This window comes from Elephas maximus, chromosome 3 (assembly GCF_024166365.1).
Source record: "Elephas maximus indicus isolate mEleMax1 chromosome 3, mEleMax1 primary haplotype, whole genome shotgun sequence".
In the NCBI taxonomy this organism is placed as follows: Eukaryota; Metazoa; Chordata; class Mammalia; order Proboscidea; family Elephantidae; genus Elephas; species Elephas maximus.
Window position 1 is genome coordinate 22,422,955 of NC_064821.1, and position 19,938 is coordinate 22,442,892.

General features: G+C 38.5%; 1 protein-coding gene across 1 annotated transcript; it reads right to left on the minus strand.

Annotated features, from left to right (window-relative positions):
* Positions 1-17,656: 17,656 nt before the first annotated feature.
* LOC126071066 (olfactory receptor 7G2-like) lies at positions 17,657-18,595 on the minus strand. The gene has a single exon (XM_049875365.1). The coding sequence runs from the start codon at positions 18,593-18,595 to the stop codon at positions 17,657-17,659; it is 939 nt and encodes a 312-aa protein (XP_049731322.1).
* Between the last annotated feature and the right edge of the window lie 1,343 nt (positions 18,596-19,938).

Here is a 19,938-nt window from a genome sequence, read left to right on the forward strand (position 1 = left end):
GGGGAACAGGGTCAGGCCTTTAAAGGGTGTATTGATCATACATTGGGTACAACCCTGGGAGGAGGTGTGACCTTGAGTACCCAGGCTCTCTTCTACTGAGGCCCTCCCAAATGAGGCTAACAGTTAAAGGTGCTCTGCTGGCCTAAGTGCTGAAGCAAGTGCTTAAGATATGTGAAAGTAGCAGGAAAGAAAGGACCAGAATGAGAATGCCAGACCTGGAATAAAGTTGTGCTGGCTCACATTCATTGGGTACACTATTTCAGTACTCATTAGGTGGCAGGCATTGCATTTGTTGTTGTTCATTGCTACTGAGTCAGCACCGACTAATTGGGATTCCATGTAAAACCAAATGAAATGCTCCCCAGGCTTGTGTCATCTTCATGGTGGCTTGTATGTTTTAGTCCATTGTAGTGGCCATTGTTAATCCCACCTTCTTGAAGGTTTTCCTGGCCTTTGCTGTCCCTCAACTTTATCCAACACAAAGTCTTTTAGTGATTGGCCCATTCTGATGATGCATTCAAAGTAAGTGAGTTGAAGACTCAGATCAATGTTCTGTTCTCAATTGGGTTTTCATTGGCTGATTTTTAGAAGTAGATTACTAGACCTTTCTTTCTAGTTTGTCTTAGTCTGCAAGTTCAGCTTAAACCTGTTCATGATGGGTGACCCTGCTGATGTTTGAAATACTGGTGGCATAACTTTCAGCATTGTTGCAACATGCAAGCCATCACAGTACAACAAAGTGACAGACAGGTAGTGACATTACAGTAAGCACTTGTAGTCACTATGATGCTTGACTCCACATCAGACTTTCCCAATAAGAGGTTTAGTCTAAGCCTCCCATAGTGATGAAATTTCTCTTGCTGGTAATTAGTTTTGGAAGGTTCATATGTCCCATACCAGGCTGATAGTATAGGCTGTCGTCTAAATGATTCCTTGGGAAGATTATTTCTCTGTTACAAAGAGACCAAATAGAGGCAGTCAGTTTTCTGTCCTTTTATTGTTTCTGAGATGACCTATGTGCTGCTGCAGCCTTTGCTGATCATGAGGAGAACAACCTCAGCACGAAGCCAACGCGTGAAGAGAGAAAATGCAACACTGTAGTTCTGTGCCTGAATCTATTCTACCTCTGAGACTCTTGTTAGGAGTGATAATTGTTTTTAATGCTTGACCCTGTTTGTGTCACTGATAAAGCTGAGGTGTCTCAAACCTTCTCTAACACATGAACTAATATGTTTATGCCAACTTTATAGATGATGATACTGAGCTTGGAAGCAAATTGTCGAATGTCAAACAGCTACTACTGAGCAGAGGTAAGATTCAACTTGATGTCCAGGATGAAGACTAGGTTCTCAAGATCAACGACAAGGTACATGGATGGGAACAGCCTAAAGAGGAGGGGCTGCCATACTGGATTCTCTGAGAGGACCAGGTGGGAGGAATCTTGCTTGGTTTTCCCATGTTCAGTGTTCTGATTCCATGTTGCTGATGAGTCTGATGGAGAAAAATAGAGGTGATGATACACGTAATAGATATGCAAGGAGTGCTCATTTAGAGGAAGTCTCACATCCATCTTGTGAAACCAAATGAATATCACAAACCTTTCTCTATGCTCTCTCTGTTTTTCTCTCTTTCTCCTCCACTTCCTTCTTCCTTTCCTCTTTCACTCTTTTTCTCTCAGGCCTCCTCTCTCCTCCACTACCTCATTCCTCAAATTTTAATTATTGAATATCCTACTGCCTAGAAAATCACCAAATTCAAGACTATAGCTGCCTCTGGGAAGCAAAGGAGGAGAATGGGCAGGAATAAAAAAAAAGTCCTCTTTATGCATACTATTGTATTAATTTAAGAAGATAGTTGTTATGACAAAATATCAGCATTTTTTAAATTCTGGAAACATATGTGGGTATTTCTCCTATTCTTCTGTGCTTTTGTGCCTGTTAAAATAGTTCATTGATCAATAAAGGGAAACAGGTAAATGGCTGATTTAGCCTGTGATATCTGCATATAAAAAAAAAGTTTTGTTTTTTTTTTTTTAATCTGCGTAGTTTTCCACTTTGTCATGGATAGAATTATGTCCCCCTACCAAAAAAATGTGTGTATTAACTTGGTTAGGCCATGAATCCCAGTATTCTCCATTTTGTGATTGCAATTTTATGTCAAAAAGGATTAGAGTGGGATTGTAACACATTTACCAGGTCACATCCCTGATCCAATGTAAATGGAGTTTCCCTGGGGTGTGGTCTGCACCACTTTTTATCTCTCAAAAGGTAAATGGAAAGGGAAGCAAGCAGAGAACCGGGGACCTCATACCACCAAGAAAGCAGCACCAAGAGCAGAGTGTGTCCTTTGGACCTGAAGTTCCTGTGCTGAGATTCTCCCAGACCAAGGGAAGACTGATGACAAGGACCTTCCTCCAGATGCATCACAGACAGAAAGCCTTCCCCTGGAGTTAGCTCCCTGAATTCAGACTTCTAGTCAATCAGACTGTGAGAAAATAAGTTTCTCTTTGTTAAAGCCATCTACTTGTGGTATTTCTGTTATAGCAGCACTAGATGTCTAAGACACACTTATTCTCACATAGTTCTCATAACCAGGTAACAGAGTGAAAACCAAAAGGAATATTAAGAATCATATATAAAAAAGTAAGAAGAAGATCAGCGTACAACTCTGCTCTCAAAAAACATTAAAGGAAATTTTGGAAAAATCTAGAACGTTCAAAATTGAACAAGGGCAAGTTCCAGGAATTTTAGGGTCAGGGTAGGATATTAGCATAATGAGAGCTGTTCAAGTACTGGTGCAAAGGTACAAAGAAGTATGTCAAGAGGATGGACAATTAGGCATGTGTCTCACAAGTGACTCCATTCTGCTCATCTCCTGCAAATATCTACCTTACAGCTGCCCCCAAATGGACTGTTAGACAAAGATCTCTCCCAATTTGGAAAACATAAACTAGGGATCTTCAGATTACCTGGGTGCTAGCACTAAGGAGTGAGATTAAGTTCTCCAGAGATTAAAGGATAAAAATGGAAGTGCTGTACTCAAGGAGCGCAGAAAGACCAGGCTTTTGTGAAGAAATGATGATCTCTTCTTTTTAGGTGTGCTACCTACTGACCTGGGCAAGGCTATTGAGTGTGTGGTCATAGACAGACTACTCGTAGTCTCTGTGACCCTTGAAGTTTCAGTATCCAAAGCTCATCATTGGTCAAACTCTTTTGTTGTCATTCTGATCCCAGGTTAGTGAAAATCTTTAAGAAGCAAGGCTCAGAGAAAGAAGAACTTAGCATTGACTGATTCCTTCACCAGGGATATGCCATCGTCTTTCTTCCAAGTCTTTCTGCTCACATCCATTGCAAGTACCATGCACAAATGTACACAGAGCACTTCCATAATTAGATTCTAGTCCTTTTTTCAGATATATTCGAATGCATCCCTTTTCCAACAAAAATACCGGGGAGACTGACATCATGCTTAGGGTCACAAATACAGTTTATTATACTGGTATACATATTCCCTGTATAGAGACAGGTGATAATTTTTATCAGTTCAACTTTATGGGCTTCAACTCTAAAAAATTCCAGCTATAAGAGCCAGTTCTACGTATGGTTCACTGAAGGTTGCATATTGTATTCAGCTGTTTCTAATATGTTTTCTGTAATCAACATGGACTTAGCATGTAACAGAGATATTACTCATTTTTTAGAATTTTGCTACGAAGTTTTTTCAAATTCATAGTAGTAACTTCAATATACACCTTTTTTGTTTCCCACATTACTCACCATAGATTGAAATTGTGACTTTTTGTTATCAATATTGTTGAAATAAATTACAAATTCCCCAGAGAGGAATTAACTGTGATACAATAGTTGTAACATACTATGATTTTGGGATTTCTTGCTACCACAACAAACTTATTTTTCGCTGATTGGTATGCTACAATAATTAAAATTCATGACAATGGTGTAGGGATAGAAACAAGAGACTTGTTGATTGGAAGAGAGAACCCAGAAGAGGACCAGCACATAATAGTAACTATTTATGAAGACGTGGCATTACAACGAATGGATGGGCAATTTAATAAAAGTTTCAGGGACATAAAAATGAATTTGAATTCCTGCCTCACATCAAAGGCAAAAATTATTCCAGTGGGTTCACCCTTCAAATGTAGAAGGTAATACTATAAATATTTCAGATAAAGATAGATACGTAGAGGTTTCATAAACAAGACCTATTGAGGACAAACCATTAAGAAAAATATTGACAAATTCAACCATGTTAAAACTAAGCCCTTCTGTTCAGCCAAAAACACTAAAGGATATCCAAAACAAACCATACACCTTAAGAAGAAATTTTCCATGCATATAACCAACAAAGTATTAATATCCCAATTAAACAAAGCTTATAAATTAATAAGAAAAAAGATAAACCACTCAAAAGAAACACCATGAACAGATATTTCACAAAAGGGGAAAAATAAACAGCCCATAATACGTGAAAAACCTGTCAATCACGTAATAAGAGAAATAGAAATCAATTAAATAATGTTTTACACCCAGCGGATTGATAAATGAAAATGTGTTGGTGATTAGGTGAACATGAGGAACATTGAACATTAGTGTAAATTAGTTCAACCACTCAGGAAACTCCTTGTAACTACTCAAAGGATAATAGGTGCTCCTCCATACCCAATAACTACCCTCCTCCAAGTATAAAACTCTTGCTCATTTCTGCCAGAAGATATGTATGGAACTATTGAAACAGCCCTATTCATAATAGCAGAAAACTAGTAAGCAAAATTCCCATGAACATCAAAAAGGAGAAATTTTGTGATATTACTATACATAATGTGAAAACACACAGCATTGACAATAAATTAGGTAGTGCTACACTCAACAAGAGGTTTGAATCTCAAAAGCACAATGATGAGAAAAACAAGGGCGACAGAGAATTCTTATATTAAGATTAAAGAATTAGTGCCAGTACCATTCAATAGGAAAATAAAAATCTCTTCAACAAATGGTACTGAGACAACTGGATAGCCACATGCAAAAGAGTAAAAGTGAATTCTTACCTCATAGCTTATATAAAAATTAACTCAGAATGGATCAAGACCTGAATATAAGCACTAAAATATAGACTTCTTAGAAGGAAACATAGAGGCAAATCTTCAAGAACTTGAATTGGAAATGGTTTCTTAAATATGACACCAAAAGTACAGGCAACACTATTCACTTTTTTACTATAACAGGTAATATTCACAGGTTCCAGGGCTTCCTATATGTTTTGGGGGAACCAGTATTTAACCCATACAGGGGAGATGTCTTCTGAGGACTCCATGGACAGGTCTATCAACAATACATCCAATGAAGAACAGTAAATTTTCTCTCTGGACATCATGTCTGGATATGACACTATCATCTGCTAAAGCAATGAATATGACCGTGAGGGAGACCAGTTCTGTGATGAAGCCTACTCTCCTGTCCCTGTACATTCCCTACCTCTGGAAGGCCTTTCCTTGTAATGAGACATAACTGTATTGTTTGAGGATATTAGAGTCAGTTCTTTTTCTTCTTAAAATCAAAGAATTCCTCACTGATGAAGTTCAGATACCTTATACCCATCTCAAGCCACAAAGATAACATATTTATGCCATTTCGTAGATGATGAAATTGAGTATAGTGGATGCTAATGTTGCCCTGAAGAGACAGAAATGGATATCACTAATTAACAAATTTGAGTATAACCACGGCCAGCTCCCTTATATGACAGTGTGGCTAAATTGTTGCTAGATTGTTAGGTATCGTCAAGTGAGTTCCGGCTCATAATAACCCTATGTACAACAGAATGAAACACTGCCGGGTCCTGCACCATCTTCATAAGGTTGCTGTGTTTGAGCCCATTGTTGCAGCCACTGTGTCAGTCCATCTCATTGAGTCTCCCTCCTTACACTGACCTTCTATCTTACCAAGCATGGTGTCCCTTACTAGGGACTGGTCCCTGCTGATAGTATGTCCAAAGTACTTGAGAAAAAAGTTCACCATCCTTGCTCCCAAGAAGCACTCTGGTTGTACTTCTTCCAAGACAGGCTTATTTATTCTGGCGGTCAATGGTTGTGATCATTAAGGTTGTGTGTCAATTTGGCTGGGCCATGATTCTCAGAGGTTTGGCAGATACGATGTAGTTTGGCAGTCTTATGATGATGTGATCACCTCCATGATGAAAATTCATATAGTGTGATCACCTCCGTGATGGGAACTGCTCTGAGTAGCCAATCAGTTGAAATGGAGTTTCCTTGGGGGTGTGGTCTGCATTCAACATAAGTAGGCTTTCTAGCAAGGCTTGGGGGGTTTGCTCACACTGAATCCTTCAGTTGGCTCCTGATCATCTGACTTCTGGTTCTTGGGACTTGTGCTAGCAGCTTGCCTGCCGTTTGCCTGCCGATCTTCGAATTGGTACATCTTCCTAGACTGTGAGCCAGAGCCCTGCTGTCTGGCTTGCTGATCTTGGGTTTCCCAGACCCTGCTGCTACATGAATCAGGAGAAGCCTCCAGCCTGACCCACATTCCAGCCTCTAAAACTCCATAAGCCATTTCCTTAATATAAACCTCTCTCTCTCTATTTATACGCTTCCCTTTCATCTGGTACCCGAGGGCTTCTTTTGCTGCTCTATTTGTTCAAGTTGTAGGGTTAATGTCTTGATTTTGGCCCTTTCTTCTTTTTGCATGTGTGCATTTATTACAATAAATTGACCTCTGAGCATTGCTTTTGCTGTTTCCCGAAGGTTCTGGTAGGATGTGTTTTCATCCTCATTTGATTCTATGAATTTCTGTATTCCGTCCATGCTTTCTTCTATAACCCAGTAGTTTTTGAGCAAGATATTTTTCATTTTTCCTGTATTTGATTTTGTTTTTTTCTTGCTTTTTCTGTTGTTGATTTCTACTTTTTTGGTTTTATAGTCAGAAAAGATGCTTTGTAATATTTCGATGTTTTGGATTCTGTTAAGGCTTGTTTTGCCGTCTAATATGAGGTCTATTCTGAACAATGTTTTATGTGCATTGGAAAAGAAAGTATACTTGACTGCTGTTGGGTGGAGTGTTCTGTATATGTGTATGAGATCAAGTTGGTTGACTGCGACCTTTAGATCTTCTGTGTCTTTATTGAGCTTCTTTCTAGATGTTCTGCCCTTTGCCAAAAGTGGCGTATTAGAGTCCTACTACTATTGTGGAGCTGTCTATTCTTTTTCACTGCTGTTAGAGTTTGTTTTATATATTTCAGAGCCCTGTTGTTGGGTGGATATAAACTTACTACAGTTATGTCCTCCTGGTGTGTTGGGCCTTTAATCATTATGTAGTACCCTCCCTTATGCTTTGTGGTGGATTTCCTTTAAAGCCTATTTTGGCAGAGATTAATATTGCCACCCCTACTCATTTTTGGTTGTTGTTTGCTTAATATATGTATTTTTTTCCCTCCTTTGAATTTTAGTTTGTGTCTCTGAGTCTAAGGTGTGTCTCTCTTAGACAGCATATAGATGGATCATATTTTTTATCCATTCTGCCACTCTCTGTCTCTTTATTGGTGCATTTAGTTCATTTACGTTCAAGGTAATTATTGAGAGGTATTTGCTTTGTGCTTAGTGCTGCCATTTTGATTTTTTAATGGTATTGTCCATTTCTTTGATCCACTTTGTGCTGAGTCATTTTTCTTTATGTATTTCCTTTTCATCTTTTTCATTGTTGTTGATTTTGTATTTGCTGAGTCTTTATTTTTTTTTTGTTTTTTCTTTTGGTGTGTAGATTTGTTAGTTTCTTTTGTGGTTACCCTAAAAATAACCTATATTTTTGTAAGTTTAAATCAATCTTTTATTTCTTAACTTCCTCTCCATATGAAACTTCTGTCACTACACTATTAGTCCCTCTTTTCTATTTTAATGTTGTCATCTTTCACATATTGACATCTCTGTTTCCTGATTTCCAGTGTTTTAGCTTTGACTTATTTTTGTGACTTCCCTGTCTGGTTATTCTGTCCTGTGTTCTAGTCTTGGGTTTTTATCTGGTATCATTGATTCTCTAGCCAGAGGGCTCCCTTTATTATTTCTTGTAATTTTGGCCTGGTTTGTACAAATTCTATTAGCTTCTCTTTATCTGGAAATGCCCTAATTTTGTCTTCATATTTGAGAGATAGTTTTGCTGGATATATAATTCTTGGCTGGCAATTTTATTTTCCTTCCAGGTTTTATATATGTTATCCTATTGCCTTCTTGCCCACATGGTTTCAGCTGAGTATTCTGAGCTTATTCTTATTGACTTGTCTTTGTAGGTGACTTTTTGTTTATCTCTAGCTGCTTTTAAAGTTCTATCTTTATCTTTGGTTTTGGCAAGTATGATTATATGTCTTAGTGAATTTCTTTTGAGATTTATCCTGTGTGGAGTTTGATCAGTTTCTTGGATAGATATCTTCTCATCTTTCATGATATCAGGGAAGTTTTCTGCCAGCAAACCTTCAAGAATTCTCTCTGTATTTTCTGTTATCCCCAACTGTTCTGGTACTTCAATCACTCATAGGTTATTCCCCTTAATAGAATCCCACATAATTCCTAAGGTTTTTCTTTCTTTCTTTCTTTCTTTCTTTCTTTCTTTCTTTCTTTCTTTCTTTCTTTCTTTCTTTCTTTCTTTCTTTCTTTCTTTCTTTCTTTCTTTCTTTCTTTCTTTCTTTCTTTCTTTCTTTCTTTCTTTCTTTCTTTCTTTCTTTCTTTCTTTCTTTCTTTCTTTCTTTCTTTCTTTCTTTCTTTCTTTCTTTCTTTCTTTCTTTCTTTCTTTCTTTCTTTCTTTCTTTCTTTCTTTCTTTCTTTCTTTCTTTCTTTCTTTCTTTCTTTCTTTCTTTCTTTCTTTCTTTCTTTCTTTCTTTCTTTCTTTCTTTCTTTCTTTCTTTCGTTCTTTCTTTCTTTCTTTCTTTCGTTCTTTCTTTCGTTCTTTCTTTCGTTCTTTCTTTCTTTCGTTCTTTCGTTCTTTCTTTCCTTCCTTCCTCCCTCCCTCCCTCCCTCCCTCTCTTTCTTCCTCTCTTTCTTCCTCTCTTTCTCTTTCTCTCTCTCTTTCTCTCTCTCTCTTTCTCTCTCTCTCTCTTTCTCTCTCTCTTTTTCTCTTTCTCTCTCTCTCTCTCTCTTTCTCTCTCTCTCTCCCTCCCTCCCTCCCTTCCTCCCTTCCCTCCTTCCTTTCTTCCCTCCTTCCCTCCTTCCCTCTTTCTTTCTCTCTCTTTCTCTCTCTCTCTCCCTCCCTCCCTTCCTTCCTTTCTCTCTTTCTCTCTCTCTCTCCTTCCTTCCTTTCTTTTTCTTTCCTTCCTTCCTTCCTTCCTTCCTTCCTTCCTTCCTTCCTTCCTTCCTTCCTTCCTTCCTTCCTTCCTTCCTTCCTTCTGATTTTTCCTTGAATAAACAGCTGTCAAGTGCTTTATCTTCAGTCTCACTAATTCTGACTTCCATTTCCTCAATTCTGCTCATATGACTTTCTACTGAGTTGTTTCATTCTGAAATTTTATTGTCAGTTTTTTGAATTTCTATTTTCTGATTCTAGCAGCCTGTTAAACTTGTCGTTCTGCTCTTGTATAGCTTTCCTCAATTCCTCTATTGCTCTGTCTGTGTGCTCCTTGGCTTGGTCTGAGTTTTGCCTGATCTTCTTTCTGATCTCTTGAAGGGCTCCATATATTAGCCTTTTGAATTCTACCTCTGGTAATTCCAAGACCTTCTCTTCCTCCATGAAGCTTCCTGCTTCTTTGTTTTGGTTGCTAGCTGGAGCCATCATGGTCTGCCTTTTTATGTGATTTGATATTGACTGTTGTCTCTGAGCCACTAATAAGTTATTGTATTTATTTATTGTATATTTGCTTATTGTGTCCTAGCTTCTTATTTTGTTTTGTCTTGATATGCCCAAATAGGCTGTGCATATGGGCTACTCTGATTATAGGCATCTTTGAAGCTCTCACATCCTGTCACCAGGGGGCTAGGGCTGCTACTAGCTGTGTGAGCCCAGGAATCAGTTTACTTCTTTAGGTAGACACAGCTCAACTGTTAAGGTCATCGGTCACTGAGTAGGTGGTTCAGGCTCTCACCTACAGTCCTAGATGGGCAGGGCTACATATGGGTGATCAGAGTACAGTCACAGGTATCTGGCTGCAATAGGTGGTTATGTGCTGAGCAAGGTAGGGGGCTAATAGCTGCCCCTGAGTGCCTAGGTGGGATGTGTGTCCCTGTCCCCAAGAGTGCATAGGTGGGTGGGTTTTGCAGCCAAACTTTGGGCATGCAATGCTGTTTGGTTTCTGTAAGGATGGGGAAGAACCACTTATTCTCAGATCCCTCTAGGGGATGGCTAGGTGGATTGGGTGAAGCCACCAGTCCTCAGGCCCCTGATGTTGTTGGTTGAAGATCCTGCTTAATGGGTAGGGTGGTGTCAAAACTTACAAATCTTCCACTCCCTCTTAGTTGTTGCAGTTGAAAATAGGCTTCTGGTATATACCCTGTTGTACTATACTAATGAGGGCCATCACTGTTGAAATGGCCCATGCAGTTCTAGGCAGGAGTGAAAGGCATTCAAAGTCCATGGACCCCTTACAGGCAAAGGGACAGTGCCTGTCCTGAGTCCCTGGCTTAAGGGGCATAGTGATTTTTTTAATCTGCAAGACTGGTGTGGGTGCAGTTAGCCCTGAGCTCCCAGCTTAGTGGAGCTGGTGGCCACCTTTTTTTGTTTGTTCATTTGCTTATTTGTTCCCTCCCCAAAGCTGAGGGACTGAGTTGGGTGCAACAGGTTCCACTTCTAGCCTAGGGGGCATGAAACTGCTGAACACTGCTGGGCCAGCACCAGAACAAAGCAGGGAGGGTGCAGATAAGGGAAGAGAGGCATTTTTCCCTTAAATAAGTTCCATAGGAAAAAGGATTATTTCGATCCCATGTGGTAGGTTAGACACTTGCACTTAACTTTCACCAATCAAGCACCACTTCCTCCTGGCTTCAGATGCTCCAAATGTTCCAGCCTACTGTGTGCTGGCTAGGTCAAGTCTGGCACCTCTTCACTGCTTCTAAACTGTCTCTTCCTCCCTCTGCCACTCAGTCTCTCTCCTCAACTTTGTCTTTGATGTCAAGGGCTCCTAGATTGTCATATATAATTGATTCACTTGTTTTTTTCTTTTGGGTCTGTGTTTTAAGAGGGACCCCAGGATCATCTGACTATTCCAGCCACTTGGTCCTACCTGTGAATTATAATTTAAAAAGATGCTATTAGAAGTAAAAATAAATTAAATTTTTGTGCATCAAAGCACCTTATCAAGGAAAGGGATAACCTACAAAATGAAAGAAAGTATTTGAGAACAATGTATCTGATAAGGCTTTCATGCCCAGTATAGAGAAAGAACTCCTACAGCTTCATGACAAAAAGACAACCCAATTTGAAAATGAGCTAAGAACTTGAATACGTATTTCTCCAGAGAAGATGTACAAATGACCAATAAAGACATAGAAAGATGCTCAACAGCAATAGTCATAATGGAAATACAAATCAAAACCACAATGGGGTATCCTCTCACACCCACCAGGATAGCTGTTATCAGAAAAATAGAAATTAATAAGTATTGATGAGGGTGTGGGGAAATAGAAATGCCCATCCTTTGCTGGTGGGAATGTAAAATTCCACACTGTTTTGGAAAACACTTTTGTGTTTCTTCAAAAGTTAAATATAGAATTATCATATGACTCAGCAAATCTACTCCCACATGTATATCCAAAAGACTTGTAAGCAGGGACTCAAGTTGCTTTACGTCAACGATGATTGCGACTTTTTTTTTTACAATAGCCCAGAAGTGTAAACATCTCAAGTGTCAATCAACAAATGAATGTATAAACAAAATGTGGTTTCTATTTTGGGTGATAAAAACCATTATGAAGTAGATAATGGTAATGGTTGTGCAACTAGATGCAAGTACTTATTGTTACTGAATTGTATACTTAAATATGGTTTAAATAGCAAAGTTTTCTTACATATATATATATATATATCTTGCCATGATAAAATTTCAAAAAACAAATTATATTATGTCCCTATTTGTGGATGATGTGATACTATACATCAAAAACACAAAAGACTCCATGAGAAAACTACTGCAACTAACAAATTCAGCAGAGTTGCAGGATACAAGATAAACATAACAAAAATCATTTGGATTCCTATACATCAATAAAGAGAACAATGAAAAGGAAATCAGGAAAAAAAAACACCATTTATAATAGCTCCTAAAAAAATAAAATACTTTGGAATAAATCTAACCAGGGGTGTAAAAGACCTATACAAAGAAAACTACAAAACGTTACTGTAAGAAACGAAAAAAGATCTACATAAATGGAAAAACATACCATGCTCATGAATAGGTAGACTCAACATTGTGAAAATGACAATTCTACCCAAAGTGATTTACAAATACAATGCAATACCGATTGAAATACCAACAACATTCTTTAAAGAGATGGAAAAACATATCATTAACTTTATGTAGAAGAGAAGAAGCCCTGGATAAGTAAAGCACTACTGAAGACAAAGAGTAAAGTAGGAGGACATGCACTACCTGACCTCAGAACCTACTATACAGCTATGGTAGTCAAAACAGCCTGGTACTGGTACAACAACAGATATATGGGCCAATGGAACAGAATTGAGAACACAGATGTAAATCCATCCACCTATGTTCACCTGATCTTCAACAAGGGCCCAAAGTCCATTGAATGGGGAAAAAACAGCCTTTTTGACAAATGGTGAGGCAAAACTGGATGTCCATCTGCAAAAAAAAAAAAAAAAAGAAAGAAAGAAAAAGAAACAGGACCCATATCTCACACCATATACAAAAATTAACTCAAAATGGATCCAAGACCTAAATATAAAGCCAAAAACCATGAAGTTCATAGAAGAAAAAATAGGATCAATGCTAGAGGCCCTAATAGACAACATTAACAGGATACAAACCACAACCAACAGCACACAAGCTCCAGAGGATAAGCTAGTTATCTGGAATCTTCTAAAAGTTAAACACTTCTGCTTATCGAAAGTTTTCACCAAAAGAGTAAAAAGAGAACCTACAGACTGGAAAAAATATTGGCTATTATAAATCAGACAAAGGTCCAATCTCTAAAATCTATAAGAAAATCTAACACCTCTACAACAAAAAGACAAATAATCCAATTAAAAATGGGCAAAGGAAATGAACAGACACTTCTCCAAATAAGACATTCAAGCAGCTAACAGACACATGAGGAAAAGCTTGCACTCACTAGCCATTAGAGAAATGTAAATCAAAACCACAATGATATACCATCTCATTCTGACATTATTGGTGCAAATCCATAAAACAGGAAATAACAAATGTTGGAGAGGCTGCAGGTAGATTGAAACACTTATTCACTGCTGGTGGGAATGTAAAATGATACAAACAATTTGGAAAATGATATGGTACTTCCTTAGAAAGCTAGAAAGAGAAATACCATATGATCCAGCAATCCCACTCCTAGAAATACATCCTAGAGAAATAAGAGTCATCACAGGAATAGACATATGCACACCCATGTTTATTGCAGCATTGTTCACAATAGCAAAAAATGGAAATAACCTAGATGCCCATCAACAGATGAATGGATAAACGAACTGTGGTACATTCACACAACAGAGCATTACGCAATGTTAAAGAACAATGAATCTGTGAAGCATCTCATAACATGAAGGAATCTGGAGGGCATTATGCTGAGTGAAGTAAGTCAATCACAAAAGGACAAGTATTGTATGAGACCACTAGTGTAAAAAGTCATGAAAAGGTTTACATACAAAAAGAAACAATATTTGACGGTTATGAGGGAGGGGATATGTGGGGATGGAAAAACACTTAATGGACAATAGATAAGTGGTAACTTTGGTGAAGGGTAAGACAGTACACAAAACTGGGGAAGCCAGCACAACCTGCGCAAGTCAAGCTCCTGGTAGCTCCACAGACACATCCAATCTACGTGAGGGGTGGAATTGCTGGGCTGAGGGCTGTGGGGACCATGGTCTTGGGGAACATCTAGCTCAATTGGCATAACATAGTTTATAAAGAAAACCTTCTGCATTCTACTTTGGTGAATAGTGTCTGGGGTTTTAAAAGCCTGTGAGTGGGCATCTAGATACTCCACTGGTCTCACCCCTTCAGAAGCAGGGAGGAATGAAGGAAGATAAAGATATAAGGAAAAGGTTAGTCCAACAGACTAATAGACCATATCTACCATGGCCTCTGCGAGACTAAGAGCAGTACAACTAGATGGTGCCTGGCTCCCACCACTATACTGCTCTGTTAGGAATTAAAATAGAGGGTCCTGGCCAGAGCTGGACAAAAATGTAGAAAAAAATTCTAACTCAAAAAGAAGGGCCAGAGTTGCTTGTCCTGACAGGAACTGGAGAAACCCTGAGAGTATGGCCCCTGGACACCCATTCAGCTCAGTAATGAGGTCACTCCTGAGGTTTACCCTTCAGCCAAAGGTTGAATAGGCCCATGGAACAAAACAAGACTAAAGGGGTGCACCAGCCCTAAGGCAGGGACTGGCGGGCAAGAGCGAACAGGAAAGCTGGTATTAGGGAACCCAGGGTTAAAAAGGCAGAGTGTTGACATGTTGTCGGGCTATTAACCAATGTCATACAACAATGTGTATACTGTTTTATGAGAAACTAGTTTGTTCTGTAAACTTTCATCTAAAGTACAATAAAAAAAAATTTTCATCAACATCGGAAGGGATACATATTTTGTAATGTCACATACATAATGTAAAATTATACAGAATTGAAAATAAATGAATTCAGATTACATGCACCAACATGATTAAATTTCAAAAGCACAATCAGGACACAGATTCATTCATTAAAATTTCACTACTAATAAATTTAAAAATAGGCAAATTTATAAATCAGACAGGAATGCACCTAGGAATGACTAAAAACTTCCCTTCAGTCATATTGCCAGTATTGTAGCAAAAATACAAAAACTGGCAATTTCACAGGTCTATCAAATGACATTTCTTGGCTCAGTGGTTGAATGCTTGGCTACTAGCCAAAAAGCTCGTGGCTCAAAACCACACTGCTGCCCTCTGAGAGGAAGAACATGTGATTTGCTTTCATAAAGATTACAGGTTGTTACGAGTTGGAATTGACTGGACGACACTCAACAACAACAACAACATTAATTATATATGGCTGCAATATCAAACTATCACAGAAGTGGGTGGTTGAAAATGAGAAAAACATTATTGTCTCCAAGTTCTGTAGGCTAGAAGTCCAAATTCAGGTTGTCAACAGGACTATGTCCCCTCTGAATCTCCGGGAGAAGATCCTTTCTTGTCTGTCCCAACTTCTGGTATTCCTATGAATTCTTTGGCTTGCAGCTGCAGCTTCACTCCATATCTTCCTTTGTCTTCACAAGACATCCTCCCTCTTTGACTCTCTGTCTCAATATCTTCTCTTTTATAAAGATAACACTCATATTGGTTTAGGACTCTCCCTACTCCAGCATGACCTCATATTAACAGGTAACATCTTCAAAGATCTTATTTCCAGACAAAGTCACATTTGCAGGTACCAGGAGTTAGGACCTCAACCTATCTTTTTAGGAGGCATAATTAAATCCATAACAATAAAATTCGACAAAATAGAAGAACATAGGAGACAATGATAAATACCAAATTCAGGACAGTGTTTGCCACTGGGAGGGTAGAAGGCAATAAGACTAGGAGACTATTCATTGGATTATGTAGTGATGTCATTATTTCATAACCTAGGTCATAGGTATATGATTTCTCATTATATTACAATTCTTTAAAAACTACTGATACATTTTATACAGTATTTGCATATGATATATTAATAATAAGTAAAATGGAAAAGATTCCACTTTCTGGATTCTTTCATATTCTAGATTCTAAATCCATTCTCTCATCTTCTTCTAATATTCAAGTCACGCTCGTCAAACTTCGACATACATCAAAATGTCAAAAAAGTAATTATTTAGAATGTTCATCCTACAGACATCTCCCCAGATATCAAAGCCAGTAGGTAGTGGGTGAGGTATGGAAACACGCAGTATGAACAAGGTCTCAGGTGACTCATCTCTGCAAGTGTTTTATGGACATAAATGGAGACAACTTTGCAATACAATACACCTGGTGTGCCTGGTGATGAACCGACTTCCTGGTTTAGTACCAAACACAATCCCACCACCACCATCAAGGATGACCAGAAGGCACCCAGACACTCCATTAATTCACCTCCAAGGTCTATTTTATTGTCAGCTTAACACCACAGAGATGATTCTGAGTGATGATACTGATTCTTCGTGGTCGTGGGAAAACTGATCACCCTAAGCCTGCCAACTTCCCTTTTGTCTCATTCCATTTTACACTCCACATGTCTTCCTCAAAATAAAGTCCATGTCCATAGAAAAACTGTTTTCCTCATAATTACACATTACAGAATTTTCCATGAGATCCCTAAGACACCAGCCAACCCTCTAAGTCTTCAATGGTTCAATTAATTTTACTCAATCTCTGTGTTGACTCACCAGAGATAAGAAAGAAAAACTGCTAAATAAGGTAGCTAAGGAGAAAAGTAAAATCTCATAGATACTCTGGTCAATAAATCAATGAGTAAGGATCAAGTCAAATATGTTTCCAAAAAAGATGACCAATTCTACTCTGCCTAACTCAATAATTATTCATTTGACTTTATTGCTAAAACAGGTGAAACCTACTAATAGTTATTGCAATAATGGTAAACTAATAAAAGTACTGAAGGAAGTGGTAAAAATATGTGAGATCAAAGTATAATAAGCCTTGTAAATTATGGCTAAATACAAAACATAATGGTCCTAGTTAAATTTTATTGAGTGTTATGTGCCAGGCATTATATTAAGTGCTTGTAGTGGTTATAAGAATTAACTTCCCAACAGCAAAAAATACACTACATGGTCAATCTACAGCTCTCATAATAACTATTATCTCCCAAACAGATACGTGATTAGAAACAGATATATGCTATTCTCAGTGATCAGATGGGAGCAGATGTCTTCTATACGATTCTATGGGAAAGTCAATTTTTATCAAAAAATTTCTGTTGTACATAGGGTCACTATGAGTTGCAATTGACTCAATGGCACCTAACAACATTAACAATAGGTCCAGAGATGTCAGTTTTGTGTCTCTATGCATGATGTCTGGATATGATGCCTGAGTCTGTTGCAGCCACCTGTGACAAGTAGAATGATTTCTAGGATGAAGGCCTTTCATGGGGAAATGAATGAAGTCTTAATGTTCTATTCCTGTGCATTTCGAATCTCTGACATCCTTGTAATGAAAGATAACTCTCTGTTGTTTGGACACCCAGAGTCAGGGTTATGCTTTCTTAATAGAAACAAAGACTTGGAGTTGAAATCATTTATCTGACACCACAAAGATACAAAAAGAGCAAAGTCAGGTTTCAATCCCAAGTTGAATTACACCTAGCCATTATGTTATCTCTTCATTTTAGAAGAACGTGGTGGGGCAAAATCAAGCATTCTGGCTCAAGAATATCCTGTCACTTTGATGAAATTTAGAAATCCCAAACCAAAGCTCATGATATAATCACTGAAAAGCAGTTGTGCCCCTGATAACACTCCTCAAGGCTGCCTTCATGTCCCTGTTTCTCAGGCTGTAGATGAAGGGGTTCATCATGGGAGTTACCATAGCGTACAGCATTGAAGCTACTGCAGTTTTCTTGGAAGAGTGTGTAAATGTCGTACTTATATACGAACCAAAAGCTGTCCCATAGAATAAGAAAACAACTGAGAGGTGAGACCCACAGGTAGAAAAAGCTTTATACTTTCCACCTGCTGATGGCATTCTCAAAATGGAAGAGACAATTTGAGTATAAGAGAAAATGATTCCAGAGAAAGGAAGAACACCCAGTATGCTAGCTGCAAAAAATGTGATGATGTTATTGGTGAGAGTTTCAGAACAGGCAACTTTGATGACCTGAAAAACTTCACAAAATAAGTAAAGCATTTCCAGATCTGTGCAGAAGGACAGTCTCAACAACATCAGACTGCGGAGCAGGGCATCCACAATGCTAACGAGCAAGGAGACTAGAATCAGCAGGCCACAGAAGTGGGCGTCCATGATGACCATGTACCTCAGTGGGTGACAAATGGCCACATAGCAGTCATAGGCCATTACTCCAAGGAGAAAATTTTCCAAAGTACTAAAAATCATGACAAAGCAGACCTGGGTGAGGCATCCTGCATAAGTGATGCTCTGATTTTTTGCTTGGAGGTTTACCAGCATCTTTGGGAGCGTGGTGGTGCTGAGACAGATGTCAGTAAATGAGAGATTGGAAAGAAAGAAGTACATGGGGGTGTGGAGGTGGGGGTTGGAGCTGACGGCCAGGATGATGAGCAAGTTCCCCAGAACAGTGACCAAATATATGGACAGAAACAGGCTAAAAAGGAGAGGCTGCAGTTCCTGATCCTCTGTCAGTGCCAGGAGAAGGAATTCTGAAACATCTGTTTGGTTTCTTGGTTCCATATTGTTGATGGATCTGGTGGAAAAGATTGAGGCAACTGACAATCAAACGTCAGGAAGCAGCATCTTAGGATGGAAACAAGAGGAATGGGTGGGAATATAAAGGTGTTGCCTTCTGCATGTATATTGTTTGGTTATTTAAAAAAAGTGGAGAAGCTGATATAGCAAGGTATCAACATTTATTTATTATTTTTGAAAGGAATGAGGGGGTGGTCATTTTTTTATTACATTCTTTGTGCTTTTACTAGCATTTTAAATATTTGGTAATTGTGTAAAGAGAAACATATTCCGGAGGCAGCCTGATAAGACTGTCTCAGACACAATTGCTTTCTTTCAAAATTAGAACTGGGCAACAGAAATACAAGTATTCCCTGCTTTTTGAAAGTTGATGTTATGCTACTTTACTTTTCGAAAGATTCACATCAGTACCTGTTTTCTTCACTAACTGAAAGAAATTCAAAGAGTATTTTTGCTTAAAAAAATAGAGATCAAAAACAAAACACACCTTCAGTGTTTTTTTTTCAACAATTCTGTAAAGAGGTATTGCACACCTGCTAGCGATGAGAGTCCATCCCCAAGCCCCCTTCCTGAAAACTACACTCAGCAGTTGTCATACCTTTGAACTGCGTCTGTGAACAGTGTATGTTAGTTTTATTTTAGCTTATATGTGTTATTTTGTATGATTTGGTGTGTTATTTTGGGGTCTGAGAATGCTCAAAATTTTTTCCCATATAAATTAGTGGTAATGGCTTCTTCACTTAAGGCCATTTCAACTGATGAAAGCTTTTGTAGGAACACTCTATTTTCAGAGAGTGGGGGAAACCTGTAAGAAAATTGTGTGCTAACAACTAGGAATGGGAAGATAAGGTTAAGCTGATAAATCTACTTTTGCCACCACAAAAATGCTAGTAAATATCAGAGAATTTTAAAATAGTCATCATGATTGAGAAGGGGCAGATTTCTTTTCAGGAGGAAAATGGTCAGGAGGACACTAGCAGAATGACAGCTCCTTCCTATTGGTGCAAAGATACAAGGAAACATGTTGTCAGGAAGATGGAAGACAGACAGGAGTTCAGGGATGTCTTGATTCCAATCATTTAATGCCATACTATCTTCACAGGCATCATTCCTCTGGATGTTCCTATATTAAAATATTTGTCCTCACTTCTAAATATTAACTAAGGGATTTATGTTACCTGGCTGGCGTCATTGAGGAATGATGATTGACATCAGCCCTGGATGTTGGATGATGTAGATGGGAGCTCTATCCTTAGGAAAGGCAGAGGGACCATGTGAGGCACCAAGCTCCTGGGCAAGAGAATCATCTGTGGCTAGAGTCTCAGGTG

Excerpts from the sequence above, each read along its gene's own strand:
- LOC126071066 (XM_049875365.1), bottom strand. The coding sequence starts at position 18,595 with ATGGAACCAAGAAACCAAACAGATGTTTCAGAATTCCTTCTCCTGGCA.